Source organism: Stenella coeruleoalba, assembly GCF_951394435.1.
Source record: "Stenella coeruleoalba genome assembly, chromosome: 8".
Taxonomy (NCBI): domain Eukaryota; kingdom Metazoa; phylum Chordata; class Mammalia; order Artiodactyla; family Delphinidae; genus Stenella; species Stenella coeruleoalba.
Window position 1 is genome coordinate 22,599,835 of NC_137154.1, and position 22,764 is coordinate 22,622,598.

General features: G+C 42.7%; 1 protein-coding gene across 3 annotated transcripts in view; it reads right to left on the bottom strand.

The window, feature by feature from the left end:
- Positions 1 to 22,764, bottom strand: part of LDLRAD3 (low density lipoprotein receptor class A domain containing 3) — a 256,451-nt gene that overhangs the window by 119,515 nt on the left and 114,172 nt on the right. For all 3 annotated transcript variants that reach the window (XM_079929694.1, XM_079929695.1, XM_079929696.1), the window contains exon 3: positions 18,559 to 18,684. In XM_079929694.1, the coding sequence (XP_079785820.1) occupies positions 18,559 to 18,684 (126 nt within the window). The remainder of the gene's footprint in view (positions 1 to 18,558; positions 18,685 to 22,764) is intronic.

The following is a 22,764-nucleotide window of genomic DNA, read 5'->3' on the forward strand; positions in this document are numbered from 1 at the left end:
CAGAGGATGCTAGAGGAACCGCCCCAAAACCAGCAGCAAGCCAGAAAAAGGCCTCCGAACCATCAAAACACACTTTGGGATGTTATTGTCCTTTAGGTGCTGCGAGTGTCCTCAAGGAAGGGCCCTCCAGCCTTCCCCTCCCCCAGGTCTGTTGATTCTCCGGTTATGTAAATTCCAGCAAGGTTTGTGTTCCAGTTCCCAAGGACACGGCAAATTAGAAGAGAGAGAGGACGCCGTTGCCAACCTGCAGACAAATTGCAAGAAGTAAAAGCTGACAACCATGGGAGGGGACCACAAAGCTATAAAAAGCCACCTGAAGAATTCCAAAAGCAGAGCAGCCTAAGATAGCTTCAAAAGAGACCAGAAAGTTCTAAAAGGAGCCAAAGGCAACCCTGTATTATAGCCCAGTCTAAAAACTAACATTCCTAAGAACGGCCCTGCACTGTCACCAACAGAGGTAGACACTGAGGAAGCCAAGAGGAGATCCCTGTTGTCAGAGGCACACTCACTTACCTAGAGTAAAATCTCCCCAAAGACCCCAGACAGCTCAAGTTTTGCTATATTTCTTCCAGGACCTCTGCAGCATTTACCAGGCTTAAGCCAGATTTCAGGGTGCATGTATGGTGGACCAAACCTATAGGCTCTGGGGGGGACAGAAGTCAAGTCTTCGGGGTTTCTGTGATGCCGTGGATCCTCACCCAGGACCCTGAAACATAACCGATCAACAGACGGCCCATAAACTGACCATGAAACGCTTCCTACTCTGGGATGTTATATCTCTGCATCTTCTAGCAATATTTAATGTGCTCCACATGTATGTTTTCTTTGTCCTTCCTGAGGTTTCCCAGTCACTGAAAAAATGTATTATTTTACTCGCTTAACTAGGAAGAGGAACATTGCATTTTATAGTATTTATTTCAGTAAGGATGGAAAACTGTCCGCAGAGTTAACTTCAAAAATTCAACTGCGACTCCAAAGTTCCCCAGCTATTATTGCCACCACAAACACAGAGATCTAAGAATCTGTTTCCCAGCCCACAGTACTCAGGAAAGAGAAGCTGTCTCTCCCTGCCCAGGGGAGGGAGGAGTGAGAAGGTTAAGCTCAGTGGTTAATTAAACTGGTGGCATTCACCTCAACCACATCTGAAGGAAAGGACCCAGGGCCCACTGCAGTCGTCCAAAAGCAACTGACCTGCTTCAAGACAGGAAATGAAGCAATCTGTCTCCAGCTGGACGTAGGAAATGTCGCCTTTAATCCATTTAAAGTCTGTGAAGTCGGCCCCTCTCCCACCTCAAAGGGTTCTTGACAAAACACATCAATGAGAACCTCCTGGCCACCAGTCCCCACATCCCCCATCTGCTCCCCATCCCGCTGTGGTGCCCGCCCACTTCCTCGCCCAGCATCCCAACCTCATGGTCTCCGTGGGTATCTTGTCTTCCCAGCCCCCGTTTCCCTGGGAACCAGGCAACTGGGGGAGATGGAGCTGCTCCGAGACTTCCTCTGTTCCAGGACACAGGATGCCTGGCCCCAAGCCTCTCTGCAAATACTCCGACCCATTAAAAGCACTGCTCCTTTGTGGCCTGGAAAATGCTGGCAGCCTGGACCTTCAGAGAAGAGGTGGCTTGTCTGTGGCCAGCTGCGAGTTCTTGCCTTCCTTTCAGAGTCCACCCACAGGACCTCTCCCAGCAGCCCGTGGCCCCCGAGACAGATCAGGGCCATGTGCAGCCGTCTTCCGTCTTCCGAGTCTGCAGGAGGGGAGGGGCCCCCACTCTGGGAAAGCAGGAGGAGGCAAAGGTTCCTCAATCCCGTCTGCCTTTTCCCCAGCCTCTAAGGACCCGAAGGATCCGAACTTTCAGAACCCTTCGAGAGGCAGCGCAGTGGCAGTGGCAGACCCTGATCCATTGCTAATGGCCGTTTGTTTCCTCCTGCTTGTAAAGGCTTCCTGGGCCTGGCTACCTCCTGTCCAACCCCCCAGCCTGTCTCCCGCCAATTTCAACTTCACTGCTTCAACCACCACCCTTCTGTGGATGGCTCCCCAAATCTTCCCTCCAGCGATAATCCTCTTTCTCTCGATGCTTCGTGGACACCTCTGCCTGAAGACCCCCTCGCCTCAAGCTCTGCATGTCTGAAACGGACATCCTTCCCTCTCTCCCCAACCTCTCCCTCTCTTCTTGGATCCACTTCCATTAAAGGGACCGCCACGTCCCAGCTCCCCGGGCTCCAGCCATGCTTGACCTTCTCCCTCTCCTCGCTCTGCACTCAGCTCAGAATCAACTGCTCCTCGTTGCGTATAAAATACAATCCTAGATCGTTAACTTTTTTCTCTTCCAGTTTTATTGAGATATGATTAACATACAGCACTGTATAAGTTTAAGGTGTACGGCACGATGATTTGATTCACATACATCGTGAAATGATTATCACCATAAGTTTCGTGAACATCCATTATCTCATATAGATACAAAATTAAATAACTAGAAAAAAATTATTTTCCTTGTGATGAGAACTGTTAGGATTGACTCTCTTAACAGCTTTTATATATAACGTATAGCAGCATTGATGATATGTATCATGTTGTACATTACATCCCTGGTACTTATTAACCAGACTCTTAACTTTTCACAACCTGCCCCAGCCTACCCTTCCGAGCGTACATTTTTCTGTAATGATTAGCAGTGAGGGTGAGAAGTTCACCTGGGTTCAAATTTCAGCTCTACCACTCACTAGCCACATGACATCAGGAAAATGCTTTAACTTCGTTCAGCCTCAATTTCCTTATCTGTAAAATGAAAATAAGAATAGTGCCTCTGTCTTAAGATTTTGTGAAAATTAAGATAATGCACCCGATACAAATGAACCTATTTACAAAACAGAAATAGAGTCACAGATGTAGAAAACAAACTTACGGTTACCAAGGGGGGATGGGGGGAGGGATAAATTGGGAGATTGGGATTGACATGTACACACTACTGTATATAAAATAGATAACTAATAAGGACCTACTGTATAGCACAGGGAACTCTATTTGATACTCTGTAACGACCTATATGGGAAAATAATCTAAAAAAGAGTGTTTATATGTATATGTATAACTGGCTCACTTTCACTCACCTGAAACTAACACAACATTGTAAATCAACTATACTCCAACAAAAATTAAAAAAAAAAAACTTAATGCACCTGAACAACTGAGAATTGCATGTGGCCCACAGCAGGTGCTCAATAAATGCTTGTAATAATAATTATCATTGGGGATACACAGTATAGTGGTTAAGAGTTCAGACCCTGGATTTATACTGCCTGGGTTGATGTTACAACTCTGTCACTTACTGTGTGACCTTAGGCAAATTATTTAACCTTTCTATGTCTCATTTCCTTATCTACAAACAGGGAGTCATAATGTTATCAGCCTAAAATATCACACGTGTAAAGCATATAGAAATGTGCCACATACATAGTAAGTACTCAGTCACTGTCAGTCAAGTGGCTTCTTATGCTCTGCACAGTCTGCATACCTCACTGCTGAGCCCTTAGCCTAAAAGACTCCACGGAATCGTGTTGCCAACTTTTAAATGGCACCCATCTTCCCAGGTCCATCTCCTTCAACAACTCCCGCTGCTGAGCCCAGAGGCAAATAATCTCTCCCAGCAGTGGCTCCCACAGCGCTCTCCACTGTCAACCCATATTGTATTTATTTGGGTATGACTCCTTCTGGCTCCCTTGCTTGAGGATCACCTCAACATTGCCAGGGTCCTGCATCTGCCCCATCTCTTTATCCCCTGCAGCGTCTTGCAGGGTGTCTGGCACAGAAACTGTAGAAAGAGAATGAGAGTCTGAAAGAAGGTGGGAGCTGGGGTGAATGAACCATGTGCAGCCTAAATGTGCCCTCTGGGTGTACATCTGAGACCAAAGAAGAGGGCCAAGACATCCCCATGTTGAGAATATATCCTGACCGTCTGTCTTCTTCTTTAACCCTCTGTTTGATTAGCTGCTTGATCCACTCATTCCACAGATATTTAGTTTGCCTATAAATGAAGCACTCTACTAGGCACTGGGGATAAAAGAAAACCCAGTCTGTTCTTTTTTTTTTTTTTTTTTTTTGTGGTACGCGGGCCTCTCACTGTTGTGGCCTCTCCCATTGCGGAGCACAGGCTCCAGACGCGCAGGCTCAGAGGCCATGGCTCACGGGCCCAGCTGCTCCGCGGCATGTGGGATCTTCCCGGACCGGGGCACGAACCCATGTCCCCTGCGTCGGCATGCGGACTCTCAACCACTGCGCCACCAGGGAAGCCCCCAACCCAGTCTGTTCTTAAAGAGCTTACACTCTAGTGGGGAGACAGGCAGGTCAATGTGCACTGAAGATAAAGCATGAGAAGTGCAATTTATTCCACATGCATTTATCCCGCGCTAAGGCTGAGCCAGACTATACAGCTGGCACTGGGAGTACAGCCGTGAACCATGCAGCAATACCGTCTCATGGCCATCACGGTGCAGCAGAGAAGGCAGAAAATAAACAAAAAGTGGTGGTAAGTGCAGAGGAGAAGCGTGAATCAGGGGAAGGAGACAGCGTGGGAGACTGGAGAGGAGAGGACTTATCTTTACAGGGTGTTCAGGGCAGGCCTCTGATTTGTTTGGGGGCGACCCAAGATGCTGTGCCAACACACAGGCTCGGCAGACCAGGAACAACTCCCTAAGGAAGCAGGTCGTACAGGAGCCTTTAAGGGGACCTTGCTGATGGAGCTTGGAAGCATAGGGTGCAAGCATCCTCCCGCCCCTCTGCTCACCCAGCCCCTCCGACGTGAGGCACAGCTCCCTGAGGCTTCCACTCATGGATCTGCTGAGGGGTGAAGAAGACATGTGGAATCTGATCTGGGTTGACATGAATAAAGCTACAGAAATACACAAGCACCAAGGGGCTCCGTGATTAAAAAATATAGACACACTGGCTGAGCAAGTCAGCTCTTTAGGGGGACAGGCAAGACTTCATCAGCAGTGGGAGAAAAACAGTCCAGTACACAGCGGGTTTTCTGAGCACAACTATGCTGAAAACAGCAGCAGAAGATCCCACTTGAAAGAATTTTCCACCGTGGTCACCCAGACCACTCTGCCATAACTCAGTTCCTGGAAGGAGTACCTGTCCTCCCTGACGGAGGACCGGGGGAGAGCTGTGCCGCCAGCCCATCCGGGCTTCACCGCCAGCCGAGGATGTCTGAGCCCAAGGCAGGAGGAAGAGGCCAAACACAGTAAAAAGGAGAAAGGAAGGAAGTGAAAGGGCAAAATCTCAGCACTGTGATCCTCTGGAAGGAAACACTGGTCCTTGCTTATCCTTCCTCCTGCAAAATGAATGCAAACAGTGGAAAACACATCCACAGAAATAAAGTTCTTTAAAAATATGACTCTCCAATTATTTGCTGAAGTCAAGACATCACCCAACAAAACTGCTCCTTTATCTTTTATTTCTTTTTACCATTTTATTATGGAAAATTCCAGTTACATACAAAAATAGAGACTGGCATAGGGAACCCCTGTGTTTCAATCACCTGGTTTTAATAATTACCATTACAATCCAAAAATGGGCAGAAGACTTAAACAGATATTTCTCCAAAGAAGACATACAGATGGCCAAGAGGCACAAGAAAAGATGCTGAACATCGCTAACTGTTAGAGAAATGCAGATCAAAACTACAAGGAGGTACCACCTCACACCAGTCAGAATGGCCATCATTAAAAAGTCTACAAACAACAAATGCTGGAGAGGGTGTGGAGAAAAGGGAACGCTCCTACACCGTTGGTGGGAATGTAAGTTGGTACAGTCACTGTGCAAGACAGTGTGGCGGTTCCTCAGAAAACTAAGAATAGAATTACCATGTGATCCAGCATCCCCACTCCTGGGCATGTATCCAGACAAAACTATAATTCAAAAAGATACATGCACCCCTATGTTCATAGCAGCACTATTCACAATAGCCAAGACATAGAAACAACATAAATGTCCATCGACAGATAAATGGATAAAGAAGATGTGGTACATGTATACAATGGAATACTACTCAGCCATAAAAAAGAATGAAATACTGTCATTTGCAGCAACACAGATGCAACTAGAGATTATCATACTAAGTGAAGTGAGTCAGAAAGAGAAAGACAAATACCATATGATATCACTTATATGTGGAATCTAAAAATATGACACAAATGAACCTATGAAACAGAAACAAAACTATGGACATAGAGACCAGACCTGTGGTTGCCAAGGGGGAGGGCGTTGGGGGAGGGATGGAGTGGAAGGTCGGGGTTAGCAGATGTAAGCTTTTATATATGGAATGGATAAACAACAAGGTCCAACTGTATAGCACAGGGAATTATATTCAATATCCTATGATAAACCATAATGGAAAAGAATATTTAAAAAAAAAGAATGTACATATATATGTATAATGAATCACTTTGCTATTCAGCAGTAACTAACACAACAATGTAAATCAACTATACTTCAATTAAAAAAAGGAAAAAATTTATTTTCCAGTATCTAAGCAATAAACCCATAATTAAAATGAAAAAGAATTACCAATACGCTGACACATCTGTTTCAGTACTACCTCACCCACTATCCACCCCCCACCCCGACCCCACCCCAGAGGAAAGGCTTGAAGCACATCCTAGATACCAGGTAATTTCATTTTCATATACTCCAGTATATGTTTCTCAAAGATAAGGATTTTTAAAAAATGATAAACAGAACGCCATCCTTAAACTTAAAAACTTAATAATAATGCCTTAATATTAGATATACAACCACAATTCAAGATTTCCCAACTATCTCAATTTTTTTAACAGTTGGTTTGTTTGAATCAGGGTTGAAACAAGGTCCACATATTACGTTTGGTTGGCTTGTCCCTTAGTCTCTTTGAATCTGTAGGCTCCCCCTTCTAATTTCTTTTCTTAGAATTTATTTGTGGCTGAAACTGAGTGGTGGAGAATATTCCACATTCCGGATCTGGCCGTTTATCTACCCACGGGGTCACTAACATGTTCCTCTGTCCCTGAATTTCCTATAAACTAGTGCTTAGTGTTAAGAACTGCATGTTCGTGTTCCCCCCAAATTCATATGTGGAAACACTAACCTCTAATGGATGGAATTAGGAGGTGGGGTCTTTGGGAGGTGCTTAGGGTTAGATGAGGTCATGAGGGTGATGTTCTCATGATGGGATAAGCGCCCTTATAAGATGATGATGAGGATTTCTCTCTCTGTGTGCACACACCAAGGAAGGCCATGTGAGGTTATGACCAGAGAGAGGGTCCACACCACCAACCTGACCACGCTGGTACTCTGATCCTGGACTTCCAGATCTGTGAGAAGTAAGCTTCTGTTGCGTATGCCACCCAGTGTATGGTATTTTATTATAGCAGCCTGAATTGACTAAGACAGACCAAGAGGCTCAATCAGATTCAGGTTGGATGTTTGGGGGCAGAAATACCATAGAGTGGTGATGTGTGTTCCTTTTGGGTTGTATCAGAAGGCAAATGTCTGGTTGTCTCTTTCCTTGTGATGCGCCAACTGACTTGTGGGAGGATCCAATTCCAGGTCAGATGCAGCAATCACACCACACCCTGGCTCTCCTACTGAATGCAGCTAAAGAAAACCTGGACAGAATACATGTAACAGCTGTTTTTAGATTCTGAAAAGTAAATTGGAGCAGACCAACTGTGGAAGAAGACCAAAATTTGAACTAGCACTGAAATGGTGCTAAGTTTACCTTCTTTTTCCCCTCTCTGACTCCCAGGAAACTGGCAAATATCAGAGAGATCACGGAGAGGGAGGAACTTGGGAAATCAACTTCATAAAGTTGTTTTTGAACTCCGAGGCTGATTCCCAAGATGCACATGCATGGATCTGGTCCTAATCAGCAGACTAAAGATGGTAAGAACTAAACGCATAGACCACTGCCCAGGTCCCAGACCGGCCACTGGGAGGTGCAGACACAGAACAGGTCCAAGCAGCACTGCAAAAACAGTCTAAAAACAACTGTGACTACAGTCCACTGAGGGCTTTATTGCCCTTCCAGAGGGCTGTTAGGAACTTGTGGCCTGACCCAGCAGAGTCATTTGTCCACTAAAACAAAAATACAAGCCTTCTCTGTGGGATTTAAACAAAACCCAAAGTGTCATGCATAGTAATCAAAATAATCAAAATAAAATCCAAAATTACTTGTCATATGAAAAAACAGGAAAATCTCAACTCTCATGGGAAAGGATAATCAACAGACACCAACAGCAAGATAAGGCAGATGTTGGAATTTTGTGACAGAGACTTTAAAGCAGCGATTATACAAATACTAACAAGCAATCACAAACACTCTCGAAACAAATGGAAAATAGAAAGTCTCAGCAAAGGAACACAAGATGTAAAGAAGAACCAAAAGGAAATTTCAGAACTGAAAAATAGAGTAACCAAAGTAAAAAAGAGTCACATTGTATGGGCTCGAAAGTAGATTGGAGATGACAGAGGAAAAAGTAAACCTGACAAAAGAGTAATAGAAATAATCCAATCTGGATAATAAAAAGAAAAAAGATTGATTAAAAAATGAACAGAGTTTCAGGGACTTAAAATTGTTATCAGAATCCCACAAGAAAAAGAGAAAGAGGATTGATTGTAAATCAACTATATTTCAATTTAAAAAAAGAGAGAGAGACTAGCTGAAAATGTACTAAGTACGGCAAAAGACAAAACCCTACAGATTCAAAGAGAACCCTAAACAGGATAAACAAAGAAATCCACGTACCCAGACACATTGTCATCCGAGACACATTGTCATCTAAGTGGTAAAAACTAAAAACAAAACAAAACAAATCTTCAAAGCAGCCAGATAAAAGTGGTGTATTCTCTAAGGGAAAACAGTTTAAAATAACTGCAAATTTCTCACTGGAAACAAGAGAAGCCAGGGGAAGTGGCACAACATTTTTAAAGTGCTTTAAAGAAAAGAACTGCCACCCCAGAATTCTACATGCAGTGAACATATCCTTTAGGAAAGCAGGTGAAATAAAGACACTCTCAGATGAGGAAAATTAAGAGAATTTGTTGCCAGCAGACCTGCTTTAAAAGAATTGCTAAAGGAAGTTCTTCAGACAGAAGGAAAATGATACCAGAAAAAAACCTGGAACATCAGGAACGAAGGAAGAGCAACCAAAATGGTAAATATCTGGGTAAATATAATAGACGAATCTTCTCCTCTGGAGTTCTTTTAAACATACTTGAAAAGTTAAAGTAAACATTAAAACATTGTCTTTTGGGATTTTTTTTTTTAAGATTTTTTTTCTTTTTTTTTTTGCGGTACGCGGGCCTCTCACTGTTGTGGCCTCTCCCGTTGCGGAGCACAGGCTCCGGATGCGCAGGCTCAGCGGCCATGGCTCACGGGCCCAGCCGCTCCCCGGCATGTGGGATCTTCCCGGACGGGGGCACGAACCCGTGTCGCCTGCATCGGCAGGCGGACTCTCAACCACTGCGCCACCAGGGAAGCCCATCTTTTGGGATTTTTAAAGCATGAAGATGTACTATTTAAGACAACTATAATACAGAGAGATCCATAGAGTGATAAGGTTTCTACAATCCACTTGAAGTGATGCAATACTGATTCAAAGTCATCTGTGAGAAGATTGCCCGTTTCGGGACTTTTCTGCCTGATCCATACATTATAAAGCTCCCTTTCAATTTCTCATCTAATGGTTTTAGCAGCCATTTGATGATCCATTTCTTCATTGGGTTTATAAAATAGACATACTCTAATTCTCTCATTCTTCTATCAGCTGGTATTCTTCAATTAAAAAAAAACTTTTCTAAGTCAGCTATTTAATTACTCAGAAGTGTAATTCATATATGAAAGGGAGGATAAATGCCTGATTCTTTCCTTTTATTTACCAGTTTTCAGAACAGTGAGTTAGAACCACTCTTTTCAAATGGCAGATATACCAGAGGAAAATGCTGGCTTAATCCTCATTGGCTTAATTTAGAGTGAATATAATTTACGCATTTAGACAATTAAAGACCAATATCCAAACATCTAATCATACAGGGCTCTTAATTATGGCAAACAGTACACAGGATGACACAATCATTTAGAACGTACATACTGTAATGCCTCACACTTGCTTTTATTGCCACTGAATTACCCTCTAGTACATATATATGTATGATGATACATATAAAATTCCCCCCTTCCGTGATAAGATCCCTATGGACAGTACTTAGTACCACACTAAGCACTTTTCAGATATTATCTCATCTAACCCTCACAACAAACCTGGAAAGCAGGCTGTCAGTACCTCCATTCTAGAGGAAACCACTGTGCAAGGAGATTATGTTAGAAGCCCAACTGGTGCTTCCCTAGGGCAGAACACAAATCTGAGGCCAGACCCCAGCTCCAGAGTCATTTTGCTCAGTCAGGCCCCTACCCTGTTAGTGATATGCACCCTCCTCGCTAAGCTGGGGTTCAGCCCCTCTACTTACTAACCATTCAGCAATCTAGCAGCTCTGCCATATCTCTGCCATTTGAGACCCAGAAGGTGAGATAAGGCAACAGGAGAATGCATACAGTAGAGTTATAAACTCTCTGTGTCCCTCTTGGGACAGGACAGCAATGATTGTTCCCTGGAAAGACATAAAAGAACATAGGAGATAGTCACTCTCCTCCTCAAGGACTTAAAATAGAACTAACAGGGTAAGGGAAAATCAATTTATCAAAACAATCCCTGTTTTCGAATTAGGCTTCGAAAAAATTTAATAACATGAGAAAATGGTCACAATAAAGAGGACATCTCAATTAAACATATTAGAGAAGATAGATGATAGGTAGACAGATAGGGTAGGGGGGATGACTATCACAAAATAACCCACATATTAACAGCATTGCCTTCTAGGCATTTTTGCTTTCCTCTTTATACTTTTCTATATTTCGCAAGTTCTTTACAATAATCAGAAGAGAAAAGGGTTATTAAAATATATAAGTGCAGAAGGTAAATGTGTAAGTTTGTCAAGAGCCAACTACAGTTAGAAAGGCTCCAGCAGTCTAAACATTGAAGGGGAAAAGAAAAAGAATAAACTAAGCAGTGACCAGAGGAACCAGAAGCAGGTACAAAGCGAATTGCTGGGGGAGCTGGAACAGCGTGAAAGGCGGGAAAGGGACACCTGAAGGTCACTGAAACTGCTGAGTGTGGATTTGGACACAGAGATGCTGCCAAGCAAGGCACCAGTATATCCAGGCCAAGGAGTAGTGAGGTGAGCTTCAACACCAAGACTGCTAAGAGGCAGGAGGGGTAGAGAGAACAAGAGGAGGTGTGTGTGTGTCTGTCTGTCTCTCTGTGTGTTGATACCATGGAATATTATACACCAGGTAAAAGGAATCAGGTGGTCACAAGTCAAGGAACACTTTAGCTTTCTATCCTACTTGGATTTTTTTCCAGGAGCATATTCTTTTTTTTTTTTTTAACATCTTTATTGGAGTATAATTGCTTTACAATGTTGTGTTAGTTTCTGCTGTATAACAAGGTGAATCAGCTATACATATACATAGATGCCCATATCCCCTCCTTCTTGCGTCTCCCTCCCAACCTCCCTATCCCACCCTTCTAGGTGGTCACAAAGCACAGAGCTGATCTCCCTGTGCTATGCGGCTGCTTCCCACTAGCTATCAATTTTACATTTGGTAGTGTATATATGTCCATGACACTCTCTCACTTCATCCCAGCTTCCCCCCACCCCATGTCCTCAAGTCCATTCTCTTCATCTGCGCCTTTATTCCTGTCCTGCCCCTAAGTTCTTCAGAACCTTTTTTTTTTAGATTCCATATATAAGTGTTAGCATATGGTATTTGTTTTTTTTCCTTCTGACTTACTTCACTCTGTATGACAGACTCTAGGTCCATCCACCTCACTACAAATAACTCAATTTCGTTTCTGTTCATGGCTGAGTAATATTCCATTGTGTATATGTGCCACTTCTTTATCCATTCACCTGTTGATGGACACTTAGGTTGCTTCCATGTCCTGGCTATTGTAAATAGTGCTGCAATGAACATTATGGTAAATGACTTTTTGAATTATGGTTTTCTCAGGGTATATGCCCAGTAGTGGAACTGCTGGGTTGTTTGGTAGTTCTATTTTTAGTTTTTTAAGGAACCTCCATACTGTTCTCCATAGTGGCTGTATCAATTTACGTTCCCACCAACAGTACGAGAGGGTTCCCTTTTCTCCACACCCTCTTCAGCATTTATTGTTTGTAGATTTTCTGATGATGGCCATTCTGACTGGAGCGAGGTGATACCTCATTGTGGTTTTGATTTGCATTTCTCTAATGATTAGTGATGTTGAGCATCCTTTCATGTGTTTGTTGGCAATTTGTATACCTTCTTTGGAGAAATGTCTATTTAGGTCTTCTGTCCATTTTTGGATTGGGTTGTTTGTTTTTTTCATATTGAGCTGCATGAGCTGCTTGTATATTTTGGATATTAATCCTTTGTCAGTTGCTTCGTTTGTAAATATATTCTCCCATTCTGACGGTTCTCTTTTCGTCTTGTTTATGGTTTCCTTTGCTGTGCAAAAGCTTTTAAGTTTTTTTTAAGTTAGGTCTCATTTGTTTATTTTTGTTTTTATTTTCATTTCTCTAGGAGGTGGGTCAAGAAGGATCTTGCTGTGATTTATGTCATAGAGTGTTCTACCTATGCTTTCCTCGAAGAGTTTTATAGTGTCTGGCCTTACATTTAGGTCTTTAATCCATTTTGAGTTTATTTTTTGTGTATGGTGTTAGGGAGTGTTCTAATTTCATTCTTTTACATATAGCTGTCCAGTTTTCCCAGCAACACTTATTGAAGAAGCTGTCTTTTCTCCAATGGATATTCTTGCCTCCTTTATCAAAGATAAGGTGACCATATGTGCATGGGTTTATCTCTGGGCTTTCTATCCTGTTCCATTGATTTGTATTTCTGTTTTTGTGCCAGGACCATACTGTCTTGATTACTATAGGTTTATAGTATAGTCTGAAGTCAGGGAGCCTGATTCCTCCAGCTCCGTTTTTCTTCTCAAGATTGCTTTTGGCTATTCAGGGTCTTTTCTGTTTCCATACAAATTGTGACATTTTTTGTTCTAGTTCTGTGAAAAATGCTATTGGTAGGTTGATAGGGATTGCACTGAATCTGTAGATTGCTTTGGGTAGTAGAGTCATTTTCACAATGTTGATTTTTCCAATTCAAGAACATGGTATATCTCTCCATCAGTTTGTATCATCTTTAATTTCTTTCACCAGTGTCCTGTAGTTGTCTGCATACAGGTCTTTTGTCTCCTTAGGTAGGTTTATTTCTAGGTATTTTATTCTTTTTGTTGCAATGGCAAATGGGAGTCTTTCCTTAATTTCTCTTTCAGATTTTTCATCATTACTGTATAAGAATGCAAGAGATTTCTGTGCATTAATTTTGTATCCTGCTACTTTACCAAATTCATTGATTAGCTCTAGTAGTTTTCTGGTAGCATCTTTAGGAATCTCTATGTATAGTATCATGTCAACTGCAAACAGTTACAGTTTTACTTCTTCTTTTCCGATTTGGATTCCTTTTATTTCTTTTTCTTCTCTGATTGCTGGGGCTAAAACTTCCAAAACTAATTGAATAATAGCCATGAGACTGGGCAACCTTGTCTTGTTCCTGATCTTAGTGGAAACGGTTTCAGTTTTTCACCATTGAGAACAATGTTGGCTGTGGGTTTGTCATATATGGCCTGTATTATGTTGAGGTAAGGTCCCTCTATGCCTACTTTCTGGAGGGTTTTTATCATAAATGGGTGTTAAATTTTGTCAAAAGCTTTTCCTGCATCTATTGAGATTACCATATAGTTTTCATCATTCAATTTGTTAATATGGTGTATCACATTGATTGATTTGCATATATTAAAGAATCCTTGCATTCCTGGGATAAACCCCACTTAATCAAGATGTACGATCCTTTTCATGTGCTCTTGGATTCTGTTCGCTAGTATTTTGTTGAGGATTTTTGCATGTATGTTCATCAGTGATATTGGCCTGTAGTTTTTTTGTGACATCTTTGTCTGGTTTTGTTATCAGGGCAAAACCAGTGGCCTCGTAGAATGGCCTCGTAGGGCAAAACCAGTGGCCTCGTAGAATGAGTTTGGGAGTGTTCATCCCTCTGCTATATTTTGGAAGAGTTTGAGAAGAACAGGTGTTAGCTCTTCTCTAAATGTTTGATAGAATTCACCTGTGAAGCCATCTAGTCCTGGGCTTTTATTTGTTGGAAGATTTTTAATCACAGTCTCAATTTCAGTGCTTGCGATTGGTCTGTTCATATTTTCTATTTCTTCCTGGTTCAGTTTTGGAAGGTTGTGCTTTTCTAAGAATTTGTCCATTTCTTCCAGGTTGCCCATTTTATTGGCATAGAGTTGCTTGTAGTAATCTCTCATGATCCTTTGTATTTCTGCAGTGTCAGTTGTTACTTCTGTTTCTTTTCTAATTGTATTGATTTGAGTCTTCTCCCTCTTTTGCTTGATGAGTCTGACTAATGTTTTATCAATTTTGTTTATCTTCTCAAAGAATCAGCTTTTCGTTTTATTGATCTTTGCTACTGTTTCCTTCATTTCTTTTTCATTTATTTCTGATCTGTTCTTTACGATTACTTTCCTTCTGCTAACTTTGGGGGGTATTTTTGTTCTTCTTTCTCTAATTGCTTTAGGTGTAAGATTAGGTTGTTTACTTGAGATGTTTCTTGTTTCTTGAGGTAGGCTTGTATTGCTATAAACTTCCCTCTTAGAACTGCTTTTGCTACATCCCATAGGTTTTGGGTCATCGTGTTTTCACTGTCATTTGTCTCTAGGTATTTTTTGATTTCCTCTTTGATTTCTTCAGTGATCTCTTGGTTATTTAGTAGTGTATTGTTTAGCCTCCCTGTGTTTGTATTTTTTACAGTTTTTCTCCTGTAATTGATATCTAGTCTTATAGCGTTGTGGTCAGAAAAGATACTTGATATGATTTCAATTTTCTTAAATTTGCCAAGGCTTGATTTGTGACCCAACATATGATCTATCCTGGAGAATGTTCCACGAGCACTTGAGAAGAAAGTGTATTCTATTGTTTTTGGATGGAATGTCCTTTAAATATCAATTAAGTCCATCTTGTTTAATGTGTCATTTAAAGCTTGTGTTTCCTTATTTATTTTCATTTTGGATGATCTGTCCATTGGTGAAAGTGAGGTGTTAAAGTCCTCTACTATGATTGTGTTACTGTCAATTTCCCCTTTTATGGCTGTTAGTATTTGCCTTATGTATTGAGGTGCTCCTATGTTGGGTGAATAAATATTTACAATTGTTATATCTTCTTCTTGGATTGATCCCTTGATCATTATGTAGTGTCCTTCTTTGTCTCTTGTAATAGTCTTTATTTTAAAGTCTATTTTGTCTAATATGAGAATTGCTACTCCAGCTTTCTTCTGTTTTCCATCTGCATGGAGTATCTTTTTCCATCCCCTCACTTTCAGTCTGTATGTGTCCCTTGGTCTGAAGTGGGTCTCTTGTAGATAGCATATATACGGGTCTTGTTTTTGTATCCATTCAGCCAGTCTACGTCTTTTGGTTGGAGCATTTAATCCATTTACATATAAGGCAATTATTGATACTTATGTTCCTATTACCATTTTCTTAATTGCTTTGGGTTTGTTATTGTAGGTCTTTTCCTTCTCTTGTGTTTTCTGCCTAGAGAAGTTCCTTTAGCATTTGTTGTAAAGCTGGTTTGGTGGTGCTGAATTCTCTTAGATTTGCTTGTCTGTAAAGCTTTTAATTTCTCCATAGAATCTGAATGAGATCCTTGCTGGGTAATCTTCATTGTAGGTTTTTCCCTTTCATCACTTTCAATATGTCCTGCCACTCCTTTCTGGCTTACAGAGTTTTTACTGAAAGATCAGCTGTTAACCTTATGGGGATTCCCTTGTATGTTATTTGTTGCTTTTCCCTTGCTGCTTTTAATATTTTTTCTTTGTATTTAATTTTTGATAGTTTGAGTAATATGTGTCTTGGTGTGTTTTCCTTGGATTTATCCTGTATGGGACTCTGTGCTTCCAGGACTAGATTGACTATTTCCTTTCCTATATTCTGGAAGTTTTCAACTATAATCCCTTCAAATATTTTCTCAGTCCTTTCTTTTTCTCTTCTTCTTCTGGGACCCCTATAATTCGAATGTTGGTGCGTTTAATGTTGTCCCAGAGGTCTCTGAGGCTGTCCTCAATTCTTTTCATTCCTTTTTCTTTATTCTGCTCTGCAGTAGTTATTTCCACTATATTATCTTCCAGGTCACTTCTCCATTCTTCTGCCTCAGTTATTCTGCTATTGATTCCTTCTGGAGAACTTTTAATTTCATTTATTGTGTTGCTCATCATTGTTTGTTTGCTCTTTAGTTCTTCTAGGTCCTTGTTAAATGTTTCTTGCATTTTCTCCATTCTATTTCCAAGATTTTGGATCATGTTTACTATCATTACTCTGAATCCTTTTTCAGGTAGACTGCCTATTTCCTCTTCACTTGTTTGGTCTGGTGTTTGTTTATGTTTTTACTTTGCTCCTTCAACTGCTGTATATTTCTCTGTCTTCTCATTTTGCTTAACCTACTGTGTTTGGGGTCTCCTTTTCACAGGTTGCAGGTTCGTAGTTCCTGTCGTTTTTGTTGTCTGCCCCCAGTTGGTTCAGTGGGTTGTGTAGGCTTCCGGGTGGAGGGGACTGGTGATTGTGTTCTGGTGGATGAGGCTGGATCCTGTTTTTCTGGTGGGCAGGACCACGTCCAGTGGTATGTTTTTGGGGTGTCTGTGAACTTATGACTTTAGGCAGCCTCTCTGCTAACGGGTGGGGTTGTGTTCCTGTCTTGCTAGTTGTTTGGCATAGGGTGTCCAGCACTGGAGCTTGCTGGTCGTTGAGTGGAGCTGGGTCTTAGCGTTGAGATGGAGATCTCTGGGAGCGCTCTCGCCAATTGATATTACGTGAGGCTAGGAAGTCTCTGGTGGTCCAGTGTCCTGAACTCGGCTCTCCCACCTCAGAGGGTCCATCGTGACACCCGGCTGGAGAACCAAGGCCCCGTCAGCCACATGGCTTACATGTAAATGGGTTAAATTCTCCAATCGAAAGGCACAGAGTGCCGGCCTTCTGCACTCCACTCAGTCCTCCAGCCAGTTGTTGTCCTCTGTGCCTGGTGGATATGAAGAGCCTGTTTTGGATCCAGGTTCAGCGGCATTCCTTAGTGTCTAGAAGAAGCAGCCGATGCCCCCATCCTCCCTTATCCCCGCTGCAACTCATGATCCTGGAGCTCCCAAGGCTCCGCCCCTCATGCTACTCGCAGTGCTTGACCATATTCTTTTTTAAACATTGATGTATAGTTGATTTCCAATGTTGTGTTAGTTTCATATGTACAGCAAAGTTGTGTTAGTTTCATATGTACAGCAAAGTGATTCACAGTTATACACACACATATATTTTCTTTTTCATATTCTTTTCCATTATGGTTTATTACAAGATATTGAATATAGTTCCCTGTGCTATCCACTAGGACCTTGTTGTTTATCTTTTTTAAATATAGTAGTTTGTATCTGTTTATCCCATACTCCTAATTTACTCCTCCCTCCACCCTTTTTTCCCTTTGGTAACCATAAATTGGTTTTCTATGTCTGTGAGTCCATTTCCGTTTTGTAAATAAGTTCACTTGTGTCATATTTTAGATTCCACAAATAAGTGATATCATATGGTATTTGTCTTTCTCTGTCTGACTTACTTCACTTAGTGTGATAATCTCCAGGTCCATCCATGTTGCTGCAAATGGCATTACTGCATTCTTTTTAATGGTTGAGTAACAGTCCATCGTTTATATGTATCACATCTTCTGTATCCATTCATCTGTCAATGGACATTTAGGTTGCTTCCACGTCCTGGCTACTGTAAATAGTGCTGTTATGAACACTGGGGTGCATGTATCTTTTCGAGTTAGAGGTTTCTCCGGATATATGCCCAGGAGTGGGATTGTTGGATCATGGGGCAACTTCCAAGAGCATATTCTTATAGTATGTGTATAATTAATATATAAACATCTTTCTTTAAAGAATTCAAAATGAGAAGGAAAGCAAGCACCTAAACGTGGGGTGCTGAGTGGCAGGGTCAATCAGATGAGCATCTGAATGGGCCTAGAACTGGCTCTGCAGCTGATAAGCTGTGTGACTCTGGATGAGTCCATTGACCTCTCATACTTCAAGTCCTCATGTGTTGATGGGGATAACACACTTACATTTCCAGAGCCATCATCAGAACTGAAAACAAAGTATGCCCCAGGCCCAGTGTACTTAGCAAAGGCCCTGATAAATGGTAGCTGAGCATCTACACAATCACACAAGAAGTAAGCAGTAACAAATAGATTCCAGGTAATGAGAGAAAAGGCCCAAGCCCGTGGGTGTAAGAGGCACACAGATGAGAGCGGCCAGGATGGAAGGTCCACTGGTGGGAATGAACAGGGGATCGTGGTACGCAGGCCCCGGTACTTACTGCAGTTCTCTTCGTCGCTGCCGTCGGGACAATCCTCAAACCCATTACACCGGAAGCGGCCAATGATGCAGTGGATGCCGCTGGCACAGGGGAAGAAGGTCGGGCCACATTTCGATTTAGCCTTGGCTGCAGGAGGACAAACGAGACAAACAACGAGACGTCAGGAGGATAAGTTTTCTGACCACCACATACCCATCCCGCTGACTCAGAGTGTGCAACTGGGGCCTTTTACATCTACCTTGAAGTCCCCAAAGTTTCTTACCACCAGCACCCACCTCCAATACCCAGCCAGACTAGAAGCCCACATGTGTCATCCTCCAGGAAGGGAGTGGCTCATCCACTGCCACCAAGGTCCCAAATAGGCCAAACCCAGCCTCCACACCAGCAGGGCTCAAGAGGCCTGAGGCCGCCATCCTTAGAAAGCCTTGCTTGCAAAGTTGGCCCTCGCCTGGCTGGCATCTGGGAAATTGGATGTCGGGAAGGTTTGCATCATTCCCTCCTGAGGACGGCTCACTGTGCGTAAACTATCCATGCAAACAGTGCATTTATGCTGAACACCTGCCTTTCTTCTGAGAGTCTGGGATTTGGGTACATGTTGGGCAGAGGGTGCCTGCATGACCAGCTATCAGTAAAAACCCTGGGCACTGAGCCTCTAATGAGCTTCCCTGGGAGAAAGCATTTCACACGTTATGTCACATTTGCTGCTGGGGGAATGAAGGGCCTCCTGTGTGACTGCACTGGGCAAGGACTCTGGAAGCCTGGACTTGTTTTCCTCTGACTTCACTCCGTCACCTCGTCCCTCTGTTCATTTTGCTTTGTATCCTTTCACTGTAATCAATCATAGCTGTGGGTATGACTGTATGCTGAGTTCTACGATTCCTTCTAGTAAATCACTGAAACTGAAGGTGGTCTTGGGAACCCCTGACAAAGACGGGTGTGCTTCTTTTCCTCATTTCACAGAAACGCTCTGAAGAGGTAAAGTGACTTGCCCAGGGTTACACGGCTAGAAAACATGGTGCTGGGGTGAGGCCCCCAGTACTCAGAGTCCAGAAGCCACGCTCAACTGTACTGCCTCTCTGCCAGAGGCTGTCACTTCTCACAACAGAAGCCAGAACCCTGCTCAGAGAAACCCTTCTTCCACTCCTGCTATACAAAGACTTTTAACAGAACTGCTGTAACTCAAGCTTGATTGATGTCCTGCTAACCAAACAGCCCTGTGGGGTAATGTACTTTCCTGTTAATGGTGCTGGCGGCTCTGGCTTGTGATTCTAAGGTGTGATGGGATCTATTGCTGTATCCCAGGTAGCAGGCCCCACCTAGCATCCCTTTTGTCTCCTGTCTTAGAGGCAGGACCCATGGTCCTCAAGAAGGAAGGGGTTATTTCTTTGGAACGAACAGGCAGTAGATTACCTTCATATTCTCGTCATCAGTATAACATGCCAACTTTGGGAACAGCTGATACACTATCAACAGGGATTTTAAGCCTGGGACGTGGCTAGATTTAAAAAACCCACATGGCTTTGTTTTAACCTGAAAGTACTCTAATGGTGCTGGTGTGCTCTTCACAATGCACAAACTTGGGAGAGAGTGTCCTGTGTTCAAATTGTGGCTCTAATCTTTATGACCTTGGGCAAGTTTCTAAATACAACTGAGCCTCAGTTTCCTCATTGGTAAACTGGAGGTAATATCTATCTCATATGGCCCAGGGAAGGATTCAGTGTGATAATCTATATAAAATGCTTGGCACAGAGCATGGCATACAGTAGATGCTCAATTAATGGTAAAACTTATGCTATTTATCATCATCATCACATCACTAGGCTTACAGAACTTTAAAATTGATCCCTGGGCTGCTAAATTTCTTTTTCTGATTACCCAAGTTTAAAAAGCTCATTATGGAAGATCTCCGTGAACTGACAGAAAGTGATCTCCAGGACATACTGTTAAGCGAAAAAAGCAAAGTGCAAAAGAGTATCTACAGTACTTTACCCCTCCATATAGCAAAAGAAGGGGATCTAAGAAAACATACATGTACTTGTTCATCTATGCAAAAGAAATATAGGAAGGATAAACCAGAAACCAAAGAGACTGGTTACCTACAGGGGGTGGGTGAGAAAAGGTTGGAAAGAATAGGGAAATGGGAATGGAACAAGGTAGCAGGGATGAGAAGGGTGCGCACTTCTCTGAGTCTATTTGTATAGCTCTGACTCTTAGAACCATGATAATATTTCACATACCCAAAATGTAAACAATTAAAATCAAACCCATGTGCGTGTGCATGTGTGTGTTGGGGGCAGGGCTCAGAATGAAATATAAACAGCAACAAATGAACATAACTTACAGATGAATAACAGCACCACACTGAAGGAGGTGGGGAAGAAAAGAAGTAGCCCACGTAACTCTGGTAAACATTATTTTGCCTGGATTCTATAAGGCTAAAGAAAAAAAGAACTGTTCACAAGTACTCTTGTTATATTTGTTTCTCACAGGGGTGAGAAACTGCCTTTTGTGTAGTACTAGGGTTGAACAAATAGGTAAGTATATTACAGATAATAAGAGCAAGGTTTCTCACTATCAGAGGAAGAAATCACAAACAAAGAGAGTGAGAAGATGAAAATGAACCCCGAGGCTTTGGACTGGAATTGAAGGCATCAATATGAACTCAAGATTTGTAAACACAGATAGGTGGATAGATGGATGGTTGGATGGATAGATCGACAGATAGAAATATAGATCTGTGTGTGTGCATGGGTTAGTGTACGTACATACATTTCCTAGCTCATCTGCTAAGAAAGACTAGAAGCAGTACACCCCAATAGCAATAAGCACAGCCAGCGCCTAGATCCTGGTTTCTAAATTCTATGATCCAATAAAGAGAACCAGGGCTCCCTGGAGAAGTGGCTCATTCCTGGGGGAAAATACAAGATGAACCTGGAGTGTCTTGTGTTGCCAGAAAGTGAAGAAGTGCTTAAAATACGATGGAGGCATGTCCAAAGGACACAGGAGTCAACCTGCAGGGGCTCCCAACGGCCAGAGCTAGAACAATTTGAGCAACAAAACGAACAACAGTAGTATTGGATTGTAACCCAGAGATCTGTTGGACCCATAACTGTTGAATAAATACATAAATGAGGGAGAAGAAGTCCAATTAATAAACACAGAAGAGATGTAGGAAATAGAAAGTCCCCAGTAAGCAGACGCCATGGCAATAACTGTCACAGGTAAGAGCTAGGGATGGATGCGCAAATCAGAGGACCGGGCATCCTTGCTCCCGTCACCCTTTCAGGGATCAGGGCAGAAAAGCTACCTATAGGCTTTGACATCTAGCCTGAGAGCGTTTCCCTGTAAACTCAATGCGTCACTCCTCCATTCAAAACGTCTCTGCCCTCCCAACACTTTAGAAAAGCCCACAGCCGCCATCACAGCATCGTGCCACTCTGGCGGAGCCCCTCTAATTTCATGCCTACCTACTCTCCGTGCTCTGGCTAACACTGGCCTCCCAGCTCCTCCTCAAGCCCATCAGGCACAGTCCTGCCTCGGGACCTTTGCAGCCTGTGGTTCCCTCTGCTTGGACTGTCTTTCTCCCAGAGGTCGGCATGGTTCACTCCGCTACTTTATTGAGGTCTCCTTAAGCAGTGCACTCTCTACAGTAGACACCTCGCTCCCTACCCTCAGGCACTCTAGCCCTTACTGTTTCTTTCTTTTCCTTCCTAGGATAGATGTCATTGGCTTTGTGCAGAGCTTTGATGCACACACCCTCACCTGAATACTTTCATTCACCATTCTTGAAGGAGCTGCAACTGTGCAGTGCCTACCACGGTACCTAATCAATACTGCCGAATATACACATGAGCCCGTAAAAGGCGAGAGTGGGGCTGGGTAATCACAGCTAGCACTCACTGAATGCTTAGCATGGGCTGAGCATCGTGCTCTATTTTACAGATATCATCTCATTTCCTCCTCCCAAAAACCCATTTTACAGAAAAGATAACAGGTCCAGAAGTGAAGGCCCTGACACAGCTGAAAAACAGTCAAGGCTCACACTTTACTTCTTGACTCACCTACTCTACTGCCTCCTTCGACACTTCTAAGGCCCAGCCCAGCTCCAAGGACTGGACTTGATGAGACAAAGAAAGAGGAAAGAGAATAAGGGTAATTATAAATGCATTAGCTACCATTCAATTGACCCGCTCTTTGGCCTCGGCC